The 16,389-nt window shown below is 40.6% G+C and overlaps 1 protein-coding gene across 1 annotated transcript; it reads right to left on the reverse strand.

The window, feature by feature from the left end:
* Positions 1-3,676: 3,676 nt before the first annotated feature.
* Positions 3,677-13,384, reverse strand: LOC310927809 (arginine and glutamate-rich protein 1-A-like). The gene is made up of 4 exons (XM_083890209.1): positions 12,838-13,384; positions 8,658-8,883; positions 6,216-6,299; positions 3,677-5,238 (listed from the first exon to the last, which is right to left on the reverse strand). Exons 1-4 carry the CDS (start codon positions 13,161-13,163, stop codon positions 5,074-5,076), a joined length of 801 nt encoding a protein of 266 aa, XP_083746335.1. The 5' UTR covers positions 13,164-13,384; the 3' UTR covers positions 3,677-5,073.
* Between the last annotated feature and the right edge of the window lie 3,005 nt (positions 13,385-16,389).

Genomic DNA, 16,389 nt, shown 5'->3' on the forward strand with positions numbered 1-16,389 from the left:
GTGAGGGGGATATTCCTCTTTCACCTGGAGCCACTGCTGCTGCTGCTGCTGCCGCTGCGGGTGCGAGTGAAGCTGCTGAGCGACAAACTGTGGGTGACAGCGGTCCACAAATGAGAGGAGCCACACAGTAATGAGGTCGAGGGATCGAACGAAACGAGCAGATGATCAAAAATGAGGATGAGAGAGATGAAAAAAGCTGGGATGGAAATTCTCATAATGTGGCTGCGGATCCGTCCCAGACAGTCACACACACTATCCCGCACACACACACACACACACACACACTGGAGACACGGCACGGCACGGCACGGCGCGGCGCAGCGGTGAACGACGGTGCCTGCAGCTCAGCGATGAAGCTCCCGAAACCTGGATTGGAAAGTAAGTGCGAGAGAGCAAGACTGTGAATATTTGCTGGAGCTGGTCATGCCCAGGCCACGCCCCCCGCCGCCGCTGATTGGTCCCTCACCGGGGGAAGTTTAAAAAAAAAAAAAAAGGAGCTGCGCTGTCAATCAAAGAGGGCAACTGGTTCAGAGAGAGAGAGAGAGAGAGAGAGAGAGAGCACCGATCCTATAGTTATTCTTAACAATTCCATTAATTAGACCATATCACTTTACTGTAATGATGACGTCATGAATGTGTCACACATGGCAACAGACCAATTCATTGATTAATTAATTTTAAAAATAAATAATAATAATAATAATAAATTATATGCCATCACTATAAAATAACCTATTTTGATAATAACATGTATATTTATTCCACACTGTGAATTAATCAGGCATATCGATTTCAAATCGCGCGCACTTCTCGCGTGTGCACGTGGATAAAATACTAAAGATCACGTATTGAAAACAACAGGACACACACGCACACGCACACACACACACACACACACAGCTGCCGCTCCATGTCTCTCGATCGACTCCACTTCAAGGTTTTTCTTTCATAAGGCAAGAGCGCCCACTAGCGGAAATAAAATCAGCTCTAGAAGTGCAGCTGACACAGTGACACAAGGGAATAATGTTATTCTTTTCATTTTTTTTTTACTTTTTTTTTATTTAATACAATTAAAACAACCTCAAATGTGTATTAATTCATATGATATTAAACATTACATTGTTTTGTGCCATCATGGAACTTCCGCATAGTTTGTTGTAAAAAAGGCGTTAATGTTTTTGTCAATGAGCTGCAGCAGCATTAATTAGTTATACATTATACATGCGCACATTACACGACATGTGTATTTGTCCTTTAACTAATATCATCTCATTTCCCTCACAGACTTCATTTGATTGTCGTCGAAGACTCAAAGGCTTTAATTGAAATGGCAAACATTCACACTCGTTAGAGACACTCGACTTTTTTTACACAATAGTCTCTAATTGACACACGCTCGTGTCATCTCTGCTGACGGTGTGAAGGTTTGTCACTCTGACACCACTTAATTCGATCAGTAAGAGTGTGTGTGTGTGTGTGTGTGTGTGCGCGCGCGCGCGCGCAGCCGATAAACATGTTGGTGACACAGATAACCGTCTGTGCTGGAATAAACACACACACACACACACACACGCACTGGATGTTTATTACAACTGTGTCGACTTTTTAGATGAATAAAGGGCTATGGGACGTTTCCAATTGTTCATCCAACCATTTAAATATTATTTATTTTTATTTATTTATTTTTCAAATACACAGTGCATGCACCTTTCCTAAGTCAAATTCAAGCACTTCTTCATACTCAAAATGGTTTATTTCACAGTGTCTATAGCTTTAAAAGAGTTATGATTTTGCTATAAAAACTAAAATCCTGTTTTATTTATTTAATAGTCACCGTCTCATACACTCACATAAGGTCCAGGCCCAGCATTTCCTAGTTTTTCTCTAGACTAATGTGGGCAATCTACAATCTACTATTTTGTAATACACAACTTTATTTACACAGTACAGTGTACAATACATTCCTCTACTAGTTATCTGTTTTAAGTGTTCCAATTAGGAAGTGCAAACAACAGTTTACTACGCCCCTGAGGACAGAGAAATAGATTTTTAAAGAAAAAAGACATTTAGATAGATAGTAGAAAGATAAAACCTTTTTTTTTTAAAAAAGAAAAACAATCCTGGCGTTTGGAAATTATTTTGCGAAAAAATTTCTTTATTTAGAACTCTTCCTTTCTCTTTTTTCTCTCTCTAATTTGAAATTTACTAATTAGTATACAGCAACAAAAGTATAGCTTTGGATCAACCCACTATAAAACTGTATAATTAGAACAAATAATACCATTTCATGCTTGGGCCCCAATAATAATGCACACTGCAAGGATATATTCTCTATAGGCAACTGGAATTGACACAGACCCAAATATATGAAGTTGTGTTTTTAATAATTTCTCCAAATACATTTTTGTTTGTTAATGTTTCTTTTTTCTATTTTTTACTGGATTCCACCTCAGTTCTGCAGTGCAACTTTCAAACGCATCACTTCAATAGTCATTCCTCCTCCTCCTCCTCCTCCTCATTTCGTGTCAATAAACGTTTGAATGTCACTTTAGTGTGCATTTTAACCAATTCTTACTGATTAGAAATCATGTATATTCCATTTTTGGAAGTAGTTGCAGAAGTAGTACGGTGGATAAGTGAAAACATACGTGATTTGACCCAGGTTTGTGGATGAGGTGGAGCAGCGGCAGCAGCAGCAGGAGCTGATCGGGCCACAATGGAGTGATGCTCTAGTCCAGGGGCGTAAAACAAATTTTCACTGAGGGCCACATCAGCATAATGGTTACCCTCAAAGGGGCCAAATGTAACTGTCATACAGAATAAATGTAACCAAATATAATGTAAAATAAAGGCAACTACTCCGTAAAATATTGCTAAAAATTTCTGTATTACTTATTCAATGTCACTCGTCGCATGATGCATATACAATGATACACGATGCGATTTAGTGGCGGTGCCTTCACTTTGTGGGTTTAACCAACATCACCATGCATTGTGGGAAATGTAGTTTATGGTCAACGCACGCCTTACAGCAGCATAGACCTATTTTAACAGATTTTTAAGACCAATTAATTACTCGCGGGCCACACAAAATGATGTGCTGGGCCACATCTGGCCCCGGGGCCTTGAGTTTGACACACGTGCTCTAGTCCATCTCTCAAGACTCAGTGACGACATGACCTGCTGCTCTCTACTACTTGACAATTGATCGACTTTACAACTTAAAATGTAAATCAATAAAGTTAACTGTGGTGATCTGACACACAAACACATGACAAACCTAAAGCTTCAATGTGAATACAGTCACATTTGTTTTTGGTTATTAAACCTGATGCTTTCTGGGTGTGGGCTACTTGCTGAAGTAATAGGTCACTGGTTTAAGATCAAATGCTTTTCAGTGTGTCACAACTAGAAGAGCTTTTTAAGTGGTTTCGTTAAGTCCACAATGATTTAGTGCTTCTTAAGAGTGCTGGTGGGCCATGGATGTATAGTGTGCTCTAAAACCTGCAGATCAAACCACCAGCCAAGGAGACCACACGTCAAACCCCAGCTAATTTAATAACATCACTATAAATAAGACCATACACTTAAATTTGTTATACATCAACGGCTTTCTGTGGTTAAAACGGTTATTAAAGTAACCAGTGAAATAAGATCTCTCTCACACACACAACAGTGTAGGCATTCAATGGATTTACTCAATGGTTCAGTCCCTTGACAAGTGGGGGGAAAAAAATAATCCAAAAAAAAAAATCATCACATGACAAATTCAGAAACGAGTCAGAATACCCACCTGAGGTCAGCCTCCCTAACTCACACTCTCTCACACACACACACACACACACACACACACTCATACACGCAAACTAACCTCATCTTACCTTAACTTGTTCCATCCAGATCGAATCAAAACTTACCAAGTTGCCAATTATCAAGTTAATTTACAACAAACAAAACAAAACTCGTGGGAAGTTACATTGAGTCTATGGTTGGGAGTTTCTTTCCGTGCATTTCACTGTTTTTCCCCAAAGAGTCTGCTTAAAAACAAGTATTTTGCCTTTTTACCGTTTCATGTTTTTGTTTTTCGCTGCGGATCAATTTCTGTAACACACTCTTTATGTGGGGGGGGTGGGGAGCAGGAGTCGGCACATCACATAGCAAGGCTAATAACATTACATCATACAGGAAGCATCTCCCCTCTCTCCTTCGTTAGCCACAGCCTCACTTATCTTAGCCGGGACACGTATCCTGTAGAAGGTGTGTGTGTGTGTGTGTGTGTCAGTCATGGACAGCCTGGTCATCCAGGCCCGAGTTTCATTTACACCACATTGATTTTAACAGCGAAAGCTCTAACGTTTCCTCTCTGGACTGGACTTGCATGCTGATAAATAAGGAGAAGCTGCTGATTTACACGAGGGGATAACATGGGGAACAGGAAGTGACGTACGGTAAAAGAAACCCGTCGGTTGATGAGAAGTTCTGTAACTGTGCTTATGTAGAGGCTGAATCGCTCACTTTTACAGCCCTTACTAAAAAAAAAATATCACAGAGAGGAAAACCACAGGCCGACTCCCAGGCTGCACATGAACTTTAACAGTTGGTGAAACTAGACAAACTAGAACATAATTCTAGAGGAGAAATTGGGGCTCGACATCCTATTGTCTGCTGGCTATGAAGACATGGAAGGAGGACACGGGTGCAGAGGTGCCTGCTGTTGCACCAGGAGTTAAGACTCAACAGAGCGTGAGAGCATGTTAAAGCATTCTACATCAACAGTTGAATTTCCCTAAAACAAAAACAAAACAAAACCAAAAAAAGTCAAGTGTGCCACGGAGATGGGACGAATGGAGCGAGCGGTCGGGGTCCCTCCACCTCCTTCTCGGGGGAGGGGCGGTTGGGTCAGTTAACGCGTTGTTCTGCACCCCCTTTTTCTCGGCCTTCCTTCAGCACTTCCAAAACGAAGCGAGTGTTCCACCGAGGAGAAGGAGGAGTGGGGTCAAATGACGAAGAAGGAGAGCTGGACATGGGCGAAGGCGGGGCAGGATGGTGTTGACAGAGGAGAGGGAGCAGTTTTCATTCGGTGGCCTTGAGGGAGAAGGAGAGCTTGGGCCTGGACTTGCCCTTGCCGAGGATCATTTTCTGCTCCTCCTTCTGCTGCCTCTGACGGTCCTGGTCCAGCTTCATCCGTTCCTCGTGAATTTTTCTCTGCTCCTCCACTATACGCAACTGGTCTTCAGCCTGCACGGACCACGGTAGACAAAAGCACAGCATTCAAAAACTAAACCCAGGTGAGGAGTGGAAACAATGAGCTTCAAAACTCAAGTGTCCACCCCACTGCTGGCAGTGGTTCACGTCAGCCTCATCATGTCTAAATGAAGTCTGTATAAGATAAATGCATCTGTCACCATCTGGGTCATCTTGTGCTGGGGTCATGAAATCTAACACTTATGATAATACAAGTGTTAGGGCAAGGCTACAACAATACATATTTGTTTAAATATATATATATATATATATATATATATATATATATATATATATATATATATATATATATATATATATATATATATATATATAAATACATATAATATATATATATATAAATACATATAATACATACATTAATTACATATAAGTTTCACTTGGCAGTTAAAATCAAGCTTAACCAGTTTTTTTTTTGTTTTGGCCATAATACCCGACTACCTTAAATTAAGGTCGGTCAACGTTTATCTTACTATAAATGAATCCGTTGATAATTATCTTTTTTAGGTTGTTTGGTCCATAACTTAATGGTTAAAGTTTTTTTCTTTTTCTTCCTGCTCCCTTTTTCCCCCCAATAATTACTGGTGTATAGTTTTGAGGCGATAGCCACAAAAAACAAATTAAATGCCAATTTTCCTAAACCTAACTCTTAAGACATCATATTTTGTTCTCACGACAGACTAATGTCTTCATCATACTTGTTAGTACAGAAACCATTTGTTGAAAAAAGAAACAAAATAAGAAAACATTTTCAAAATAGCGATTAATTTAGGCATTGAAAAAAAAAAAAATTCATTGGTTTATAGTTGCATCCATTCTAGTGTTCCTTTTTCAGGACGTATGAGAATAATATGTAGTGAGAGAATCTTAAAGTGACTCTTGTGAGTTTGTCAGAAGTGTGTGGGGGGGGGGGGGGTGAAATGTAAAAATCAGCAGAAAACAGGGCGTACCAGTTTGGCCTGAGCATCGGCGATCTTGCGGTTATTCTCCTCCAGGATTTTTTCCAGCTCCTCCCGCTTAGATTTTTCTTCCTCCTAGATGGATGACACAGTGCCATGTTAGCGCACGGAGAGGCTACAGCCAACACACACACACACACACACACACTCGCCCTCTTAACCGTCTCTCTCACATGCGCACGCACAGCTATGACATTACACCACAGAGAAGTTTGTTTTGCCTCTCGTACATGACCAGCCTGACTCGTTTTAAAAATAAAAATAAATATATATAGAGGGAGTGGGGGGGGGGCATAGAGTCTGTGGGTGACAAATGAACCCTACCTTTATAACTGTCATACCTACCCGGAAAAATGCAAAAGTTAGCCACACCTAGGGCACTACTTTGAAAAAACATTCCAATTTAAACATGAATTGGGAAAAAAAAAGGTGGGGGGGGGGGGCACTCATCACACTCATGACCAGAAAACAGAATTAGAATACAGTCTAGAAGGAAAACATTTACTTTTCTTAAAAAATCATTATAAGCAAGAAGAAAAGGATACAAATAAAGGAGGGAATAGTTTTGGCTCACCAATGCACGTATACCTACGCATTTTCCTTGCCTGTGTACCTACACAACTGGTTGAAAGCATTCGGCATTAAACGGTCGAATATTTACTGTCTCGTCCGGACTGTGTTGCCCCTGTAGAGACAGAGAAGCGCTCCTGGGGAGGGAGGGTTGGGGAGGTAGGTATGGGGGACTCTGCCATACCACGCCCTTGGCATTCCTCTTTATTACTCTGAGCTCTGCACTGCTTAGTCTGAGCCTGCAGCCACAGTGTGTGTGTGTGTGTGTGTGTGTGTGTGTGTGTGTGTGTGTGTGTGTGTGTGTGTGTGTGTGGTTTTTAAAATTTCCTTTGTCGTTACACTGGATCGTCCCCACTGAGACGACGGAGGGCTGAAGGTACGGGACAAAGTGTGGTTGTCGGCCGTTCGCGTGTTCAAGGAGGACCGGACCACGGTACACTTACACAGTACGGGGACACATGTCACGGTCGTGAGCCGAGAGGCTGCAGGCCAGCTCGCGTCAAGTGCTAGTTAGGAAGGTGGTAAGTTGTGTTTCCAAAATAAAAAAAACAACACATATGTATTTACAGAAAACAGTATTAAATGTAGCAGCAGCCCTATAGGAGAAGCAGGTCAAGAGTCAAAAATTCAATTTAAAAATGAAGAAAAAAATAGAAATTAACAGATGTAGGATAGACCAGAAGATAGTTCAAACTTTTTAAACAGGTAAATGTAGTGGTCCATCATTACATATCCTGGAGCAGAAGACGATTCGTAAAAAAGAATAACGACTGTTAAAGAGAAAGTGAGGGGATGGTAAAGAAAGAAAACCTGTACAAAGTACAAACTGTCTTTGTCAAGTAAGCACAGACTTCTACACAGCAAACGTCACTTCAGCGTGAAAGTAACAGATGATACCAAGCTGATGCCTTGTTGATTACTTTGTTGACTATAACTAACGACTGAAACCTTAACAGCTAAAGCTGCTGGTTCTTATCCATGAACAGCATCTGTGGTTGAGAGGGATGTGGAGACGGGTAAATAAGTGTATGTAGGTAAAGGTGACACCCCTGACTATTTTTCTCACTCTGTTGGCTTTGCAAGTGAGGGTCACCGGAATGCCTTCTCATTTATAATACATTATCACTGTAGTGTAAACAACCTCCCACCTTTTGGTGCCTGGTGAGTTGGGGCAATTTATCAGCTGCCTACCTTTATTTTGCAAACGGGGGGGGGGGGGGCTTTCCTTAAGGCTAGAGCGGTTCCTTTTACAATTGAATTACAAAAGGTAGCAAAAGGAATGGACTTCCTATGAAAACCTAAATTAGGCTAGATAATCCGAAACATTAATGATAATAAAATAACTGTCTAATCCTATTTACAGATATTGGATTGGCAGAAATACTAAGTATGAAAGTATAAGACTGAACTCAATCAGAGGGTCTGTTTGAAACCATACCATTAGCAATCTATCACAGTACAGAAGGAAATCATCTCAAGACTCCAAAAGGTCTATAAGAATACACAAAGTACCTAACTGCACAAAGCTAAAACCATTTGTGTTTCAAACTTTAACCATGTAAACACAGTTAAACTGGTACTAAATAACAATAACAATAATTGGGACTAATGTAATCACTTTTTGAAGTGATAACTCACAAGAAATGATTTAACTGACATGGTTCTACTTCCTGATTATAATCAGCATGGAATATAAAAATGTGGACCATGGCTGGGTTAACACTGGCTTACCCTGTACTTCCCTAAGAAAGGCAAGAGTCAGCATGTGACAGGGACGGGGGAGGAATAAAGGGGTTGCAGAGGTAAGGGAGAAAGGGAGGGAGGGCGGGAGGGGGGGGTGCATTCCAAACGACCAAGCGTTACCTCTCTGGCCTTCTGCGCTGCCAACTCAGCCTGTCGCTGCCTCTCCAGCTCTTCGAGAAGCTGCCGCTCCATGATGCGCTTTGCTTCCTCGACGCGCCGCAGGACCTCCCTCTCGATCTCGTCCTTCCTCTTCTCCAGCTCCTCCTCGACCCGCTTGGCCACAAGCTCCTCCACGCGCCTTGCCGTCTCTTCCTCGATCAGCTTCTCTTCTATCTCCTGCTGCCGGCTGGGACGCAGAGTGGGGACAAAAGGGAAAGATGAGCAACACATCGCTTTCGTACCAGGATAGTCCGGGGGACTCTATTCAACTGGGTGGGGAAGTTTCACACCTTCATTTAGTTCGGTTCACTTTCACACTGCACTTTTGTAAGGGACCAAAACGCCTGGACAATCTTCACGCAGTTAAAACAGCTGCCGAAAACAAACACAAGAACCTGCCAAGTGTGAGCAGCAGCTATCCAGCCTGTTGCTCTGTACTTTAGACGAATGCAACATTACCACAAAATACGGCGGAGAGCGATTGACAACAACGTGCTGCCGTGTTTTGTCTTAGGACAGATTAGTCCTCAGGATAATCTGATGCAGAAAACTTTTTCTTAAATCACATTAAATCAAATTGTATTTATATAGCCCGCTATTACAAAACACAGTTTGTCTCACAGGGCTTCACAGGGTTAGCATTGGCAACAACCTCTGCCCTTAAGGCCACAGTATACTTCTCCGACTGCGTAATACGTGGTGACGGATACGCACTGCAAATTCCCGCCCGATCAGTAGGGTTCGCTAACGCAAGGTTGTTGTGCTTTTGGCTACAGTGAGCAATGGCGTCCGAGAGAGAAAGACTATTGTTGTTGTTGTTGCAGCGGAATATTACAGTGGCCGTTTTTCACTTTTCTCTGTCACGGAAAACAGTTTTAAGATAATTTGAGGTGAGAAATTGGCCATTTAGAGTCTAAACGTGCTGTGTGTATTAAGATATTTATATATATATATATATATATCAATATATATACGTATTTATAGTTTGGCTCCGCCTCTGTGGACGCTCGGTGCACACTGTGAGCCGGCACAGAGCAGCTCGGCCTGTCCTGAGGACCAATCGCAGCCTTTGCCGTCTCCGTTGTCCCTTGACGGAGTGACAGACACTTAAAAAATATTTTGTGCAGCGGCAGAGGCTTTCCGTCGACGCAGAGACCCATTTCAAATCCATAATGGCAAAAAAGTACAAAAGACATGAAGGAAAACTGGAGCCACAAATCCTTGAACTTGCAATTCGGCTTAGTTGTGGGCTTTCATTAAGTTTTCTCCGCTGCTATGCTAAGCTGTAATAAACCGCGGTGTGCGCACAGCACACTAGCTAGTGGTGCTCGATAAATTCTCACCGGGCAGCACAGGTGGCCTACTTTAGTTCCGTGTTGTAGTTATGTTATCGCATCTTCAAAAAAAGAAACATTTCAAAGTGAGACTGAAGTTTATGCATGTTTTAAATAAAAGTCACATTAATAGATTTTTAAGACCTTTCAAAATTGTATTTAAGACCTTACATGGGATTTTAGGACAATTTAAGACATTTTAAGGCCTTAAATTTAAATTATTGGATTTAAGACTTTTTAAGACCCGGCGGATACCCTGTTTCATTGCTGAATTTTGATCTTCCTTTTAAAAAAATTAAAGAGTCTATTCTTCTCACTTTAGCTGTGTTACTACAGGTGTCAGATTAGACTGTATAATATGAGTTGTGAAACTGGACTAAAATAAAACCACAATGACTAAAATAACCAGATTCTCCAACACTGTTCAGGGATCATTATAATGTAGTTTTTCTAGGTGTGTTTTTAAATCGCTCCCAACAACTGTAAAAACACCCACCTTAACTTGGATTTGATTACACTCCTTTTGCCAATGGGAAATAAGAGCCACTAACCAAGCCCTCCCTTGCTTGGTTACTGCTATTACACATCAGGGGCACCTCAGGACATCAGGTGGGGGGACAAGTCTCTGTGCACCTCTGGCTACCACACGCATATATATATATAAATTGACTGTTCAACAGTAAATGGCCAGTGGTGACAGTGAATGTGTTTTCATGCACAGTTAAGCCAAGTTACAGTAGTAGGAGTCTAACGGTTCACCAAACCCACAATTTGATTCAAACTTGGGTTTTTGACTCACGGTTCGGTTTAAATCTCTGTTTCTAAAAACAAACTGAAAATCCTTTTGGAAAGCTTCCAGGAAAAAATGCCTGGATTTTTTTTTTTTTACAAACAATTGTTGCATTGCAATATCAAGAACATGAACAGGAACTAGTATAAAACTTTATGCCAAAATATGCACTTCTATTAAGATAGCCTTTAATTTGTGTCGCAGTGGGGATATTTACAATCTTAATTTTCTTCATTATTAAGCGTGCAGCATGTCAAGCACTATCCTTAGAATCCATTAACTTAAAAATATTCAGTTCTTTAAACTGACAGCATAAAATCAGTCTCCTCATCTGTCCATTTCACCATGATATGTTGTGGTTTGTCTTATTCTTAAGTTTCCCCGACTTCTCCTATTGTTTCCATGTGTTAGCCTGTGATTTCAGCAGCAGAGCAGATCACACAGGCCAGTCGAGTCAAACTCCAGTACAGCTAAAGATATACATACATGCAGTAGTAATATTTTGATTTAATGCCTTTTCAGTCATAAAAAATATGTATTTTTGAAGTCTGGTTTTCACCAAACTAACACAATGTGTTTGTTTCTAGTGTCATGTAAACAAGGGCTGCAAATAACCATTATATTCATAATTGATTAATCTGCCAGGATTAATGGGACTACTTGTTTGAAAATGCATTGATCAATCCAAAAATCTGAAACAATTTATTTTAAAGACTTCTTTGTTATATGGAGTAAAGCTGAACATCAGAATGCTTAGTTTATTTATTAAATAAAAAACAAACCTCAAACCAATTAACCTAATTCACTTAACCTTATTCAGTAATCAATAAATCGCAGCTTCAATGTAAAAATGTCCTGACTGCAGCAGATGTATCAGCACCTAGTGATGCAGGAACTTCATTGCTGCAACAACAGCTACTCCAAACTGTGTCCAATTCCATTTTATGGTTAGATTTGAATATAGGGTTTCATTAAAAATAACAAACAACAACACTAAATGACTATCGGGAAACAGCAATGGTGAGGAACGAACAGGGATTTCAGTTATGAGACAACAAGGTACAACCAAAACTGTAACTCAGTGTTATCTGGGCGTTTTGGATCACACCTGACAGTCATAATAAGAACCAACAGGGAAGTGAATGCAGGAACCTGAATCATCCCTTTCAAATGTTTTACTTTCAGCTCATCCAGACTATAATGCAGCCCCAGAGCTTTCAAAGGAGAACAGAGCCTGTTGCATTTGTAATCAAAAGAGAGTAATGTTTACTCACAATGTCAAACACCTGTAAACTATGAGAAGGTATTGTGCTGTGATAACGTATTTAAAAAGTTGATGTCAATGACTTTGATAAAGCTTGTTTGAGTGCAGTTATAGTATAACACTGCATCAGTTTAAGATTAGAGTGTTTAAAGCTGCAGAGATGTCTCTAAGAACGACTCTAGGTCCATCTTCCAATCATTATACATAACTTTGATTTTGGTGTCTAAATACCTCACTCAAGTTCCAGTTAACCTGTGTTACCTGAGGTTCTCCTTCAATGTTTGTCTGATCTCTCTGTGTTTCAGAGGACTGGGGATAATTACTGAACCAAATATTAGCTGTCGTCTCACTCTACTAGTGTAGTTGTCGCGCTTCTGCCATCTCTCCATCAGTAGTGACGTTAATATGCATCACCTCGAACAGGAAAACAAAACACTACCATAACGAGGACCCCAGGGAGATTTGAGTGACGCAGATAACACTAAACAGTGCTTCCTCGCTTCGAACGCGAGCTGGTTCTTGCCCCAAGCGATGGGTTCTGCAGGTGCTCGTTTACCTTCGACAGCCAGGGCCCTGTTGTCTGCTGTTAGCATGCGTTAGCGGCTAACCTGTTAGCATGCGCTAAGTAGCGCAGAGAGATAACGTGTTCTGTCAACTGAAAGTAGCCGACCTAGCCTAACCAGGCCTACCCCTAGCATTTAGCCTAGCATATGTCACTGTTTTAATGCGTGCTACGTTCTTATATATACATACATCTTCCGTTGCCGTTCCATCTCTGCCTTTCTCTCTTCCTCCTCCTTCCTCTGCTTCTCGTCCAGAGCGTTCCTCTTGCTCAGTGTCCTGCCGAAGATGTCGGTGCGCTCCGGCGGCGTGGCTGCTCTCTCTCTGCGGGACGAAGTTGTGGTGGACCGAGAACGGGAACGAGACTCTCTGCGACGGTTTCTTTTCGCCTCCCGGGACTTGGAGCGTTTCTTTGACCTCTCCCTGTCCCGCGACCGCGACCGGCTCCGCTTCTTACTGTGCTTGCTGCTTTTCGAGTGTTTGGAGCGGGACGAGCTGCGGCTCCGAGAGCGGCCCATGTTGACCACCTCCACGGGTCGAGCGCTTGGCTTGCACCAAACCGTTGTGTCTTGCCTTATACGTGTACAGTGAAGTCGAATCCGTCAGCACCGTTGCTTTAAAAAATACTTTACAGCAATCACGCAAACAGAATCGATTCAGCAGATCTATACAGGAAAAATGGTTATTCGAAATGGTTATTGTTTTTGCTCTACTAACTCAATGGTATCCCAAGGAAAGATGGCGGCATATCGAGTTGAAATTTCCCAGAAGCCACCTCGGCTTTCGGGATTTTCCGGCGGTCTTCGGGTGCAGTCTAGACTTGCCTTGAAAGTAAATGGTTTAACGTTGAGGGCAAAGCTGTGCTGCAGGGATATTCTTCATCCACTCCAAATGGAGGAAAACAAAACCACTGCTCTCTGTTTTGGACAATCATATTACCTATTTAACCATGTGACACCCCATGTTGTAACAAAAATATTTTCTTCTGGATAATACAAGTATTCTAGTTCTGATTAAAAGTACACCGTAAACTTTAGCCATGCCAAAAAACAATCAGTTATATTTTTTTATTTAATTTTTTCTAAACCACATTTACATAGTTATTTGGGTCTATTGTTCAGTCTCATGATGCTAGTGGATGGTCAGAGGCGATTCTAGAGTCTCCAGGGGCCCTAAGCAAAAATTCCCAAGGGGCCCTTCCAACCAGTGTTCATCACCATTATATTATAAATAATCTGACACCAACGAAAAATGTATGATTTAATCTTTTTTTTTCGAAATGAATGAAATAACATGGAAAAACCTTGTAATTAAAAAGTATGTGAATATATAAATGTAAGAACAATAAAATACTGTAAATAGCTTTAAAAAAACTTGTATAAACTTAGTTAAAAAATACATTACACTGTAAAGAACCCACATTATAAAACAATATACATATATAGAACAATAACATACTGTAAATAACTGAAAAAAAACATATATAAACTGAGTAAAAAAGATATGCATTACACTGTAAATAATCCTCTTCATTTTCCAACTTGCAGAACGATAACTTCGCACGTCGTCATACTCGTACTTCTATGGCTATAGTACATTACCCAGTGTGCATTGGTACGCACAGCACTCCTGCCCCTCGCGAGAGGAGGACTCGTGAGTCGAGTGTGCCGGAAAGGACGTCACGTGAAGAAGATCTTACTGACGCCGAATGTCAACATCAACGCCAGTCGAAACCAGTTTGAATTCAGATGGTTTATTGAACCTAGTTACAAATGTTGGTGTGGCTCCAAAAGGCCAAAAGAGAATGGATGACACCGGAGGACAGACAGGTGTTAAGTCTGGAAGTGAAGAACAAACACCATTTGTCTGGAAAGTTGAAAGTTCAATGAAACAATTTTCTTTTTTTTTTTTTAAATCAGCATCATGTTCTAGTATTTGAATATATCACTTAATGATCTGCTGGAACCGACCGCCCAAAGCCTAATTTATTGCTACAGTTGTATAAGGAGAGTACCAGCACTAATTTTTTCCACTTCAAGCACTGGATACACCAACACGCAATGGAGCAAGTGTGATGTTCGCCTTTGCTTTTCAGAGGACAAGAACTGTTTTAAGGACGTTCGCTTACAATGAAAGAAAAAAAAAAGGAATGAAGAAGTTGCTAGAAAAAGCTAGTTACAGTATATCATGTTTAATAGTTTTTGTTTGTTTGTTTTTTTTAAATAAATGACTTCATAAAAACATGACTAATGTGTGATTATTATTGATGTATGGGGCTAAGGAAGCAATCAACTCTACAATGAACCCTTAGAATTGTTGTTCAGACAAAGTGAGTACAAATACAGAAATTCTGCTCTCACCAAAGCCCAATGTTGCAAAAATACAACATTTCTCTAAAATGTACATAAACACTTTTCCCCCCCAAAAAACTATTTTATTTCTGAATCAAATGCCTCCCACAACAACATCTGAAATGTATTTTGTTATTTTTAGGTTTTTCTATATTCGAGTCTTACAGGGTTAAATGAAAATTAATATATAATGAACTGAACATCTGAGTAATCCTATTCTCTGACCTCTAAACTTGTTAGGAGACTCAATACCATATAATCTTTATGATTAATTCATTAATTATTTGTCGACTTTTCATTTCGTGTACCCTATTTGCATTTAAATACGGTCTATTATGAGTTTCCGTGCCTTGTTCATAGTGAGATATCGTTGTCGTTAACTTTGTGTAACATGCAGTTTTGAAAGCTTTTAGTTAATAAAACTAAAAAAAAAGGGTTGTAAATATCTTAGCACTTGAGAGTGAATGGTTATATATGTATCATATAGGTGTGTAGATGATGTCCTGTTACAGCACGTTAAAGGACCAGTGTGTAGATATTGTAAACAATCCCAATGTTGTTTTGTGGTGGCCATTTAAAGGGACAATGTGTAGTATTTATGGGTTTATATAACCCAAAATCCACTTTTTTATACATATTATGTGCTCCTGCATTGTCTAGTCGTTGTATAATAGTTTTTGTTTCATTTTCGTAGTGTTTCAAAAAGTCATGTAAAATAACATGGTCGAGGGCCGCGGTTGCATAGCCACTGTTAGCAGCGAGACGCCATGTTTCTACCGGAGCCTGTAAGGACAAACGCGAGAGAACAAATCAAGCGTCTCTTTACTTGTAGCGGAAGTCCCGCCTCCTCTCTCTCCGCTTCGTCTGCTACGGCCGCGGTAGCTCCGCCCTCTCCCTCGCCTCACGAACCTCATCTGCTGACACGGAGAAAGACGACGAGGACGACATTTGACCAGCTGCGGATACCGTAGCGCTCAGGGAAGGGAGGGGGTGAGCGGAGGAGCAGTTCTTTGTTGTAAATTTCAGCCTCTCCTCTAGATGGCACTATAAACTACTTACTTCACCTTTAAAATAAACAATAAATCAAAGAAAATGTGTTTCAGCTAATTGATTTTTGTTGATGAATCCGCCTAAATTCAACATACTGTACCCTCGAACCAGGTTATTTGCCACATACCTGCATCATTACCCTTTAACATCATCACTTTTCTAAAGTAGCGTATTAGTTGTTAAAAACACAAGGGAGGTATTTCGAGATTTCCATGGTTTCCATGTGAATAAAATGCTGATACAATAAAAAAAAACTTAAACTCCCTATTGTGTGGACAGACCCGTACTTTAATGTGACCACCATGCAAGCAGAGCAGAACTACACTGATTACAATCCTTATCT

The sequence above is a fragment of the Microchirus variegatus genome, assembly GCF_963457635.1.
Source record: "Microchirus variegatus genome assembly, chromosome: 5".
Classification (NCBI taxonomy): Eukaryota; Metazoa; Chordata; class Actinopteri; order Pleuronectiformes; family Soleidae; genus Microchirus; species Microchirus variegatus.

Coding starts and splice junctions, on each gene's coding strand:
- LOC310927809 (XM_083890209.1), bottom strand. CDS start 13,163: ATGGGCCGCTCTCGGAGCCGCAGCTCGTCCCGCTCCAAACACTCGAAA. Junction 6,300..8,657: donor CAGCGCAGAAGGCCAGAGAG/GTAACGCTTGGT, acceptor TCATCCATCTAG/GAGGAAGAAAAATCTAAGCG. Junction 5,239..6,215: donor CCGATGCTCAGGCCAAACTG/GTACGCCCTGTT, acceptor TGGTCCGTGCAG/GCTGAAGACCAGTTGCGTAT.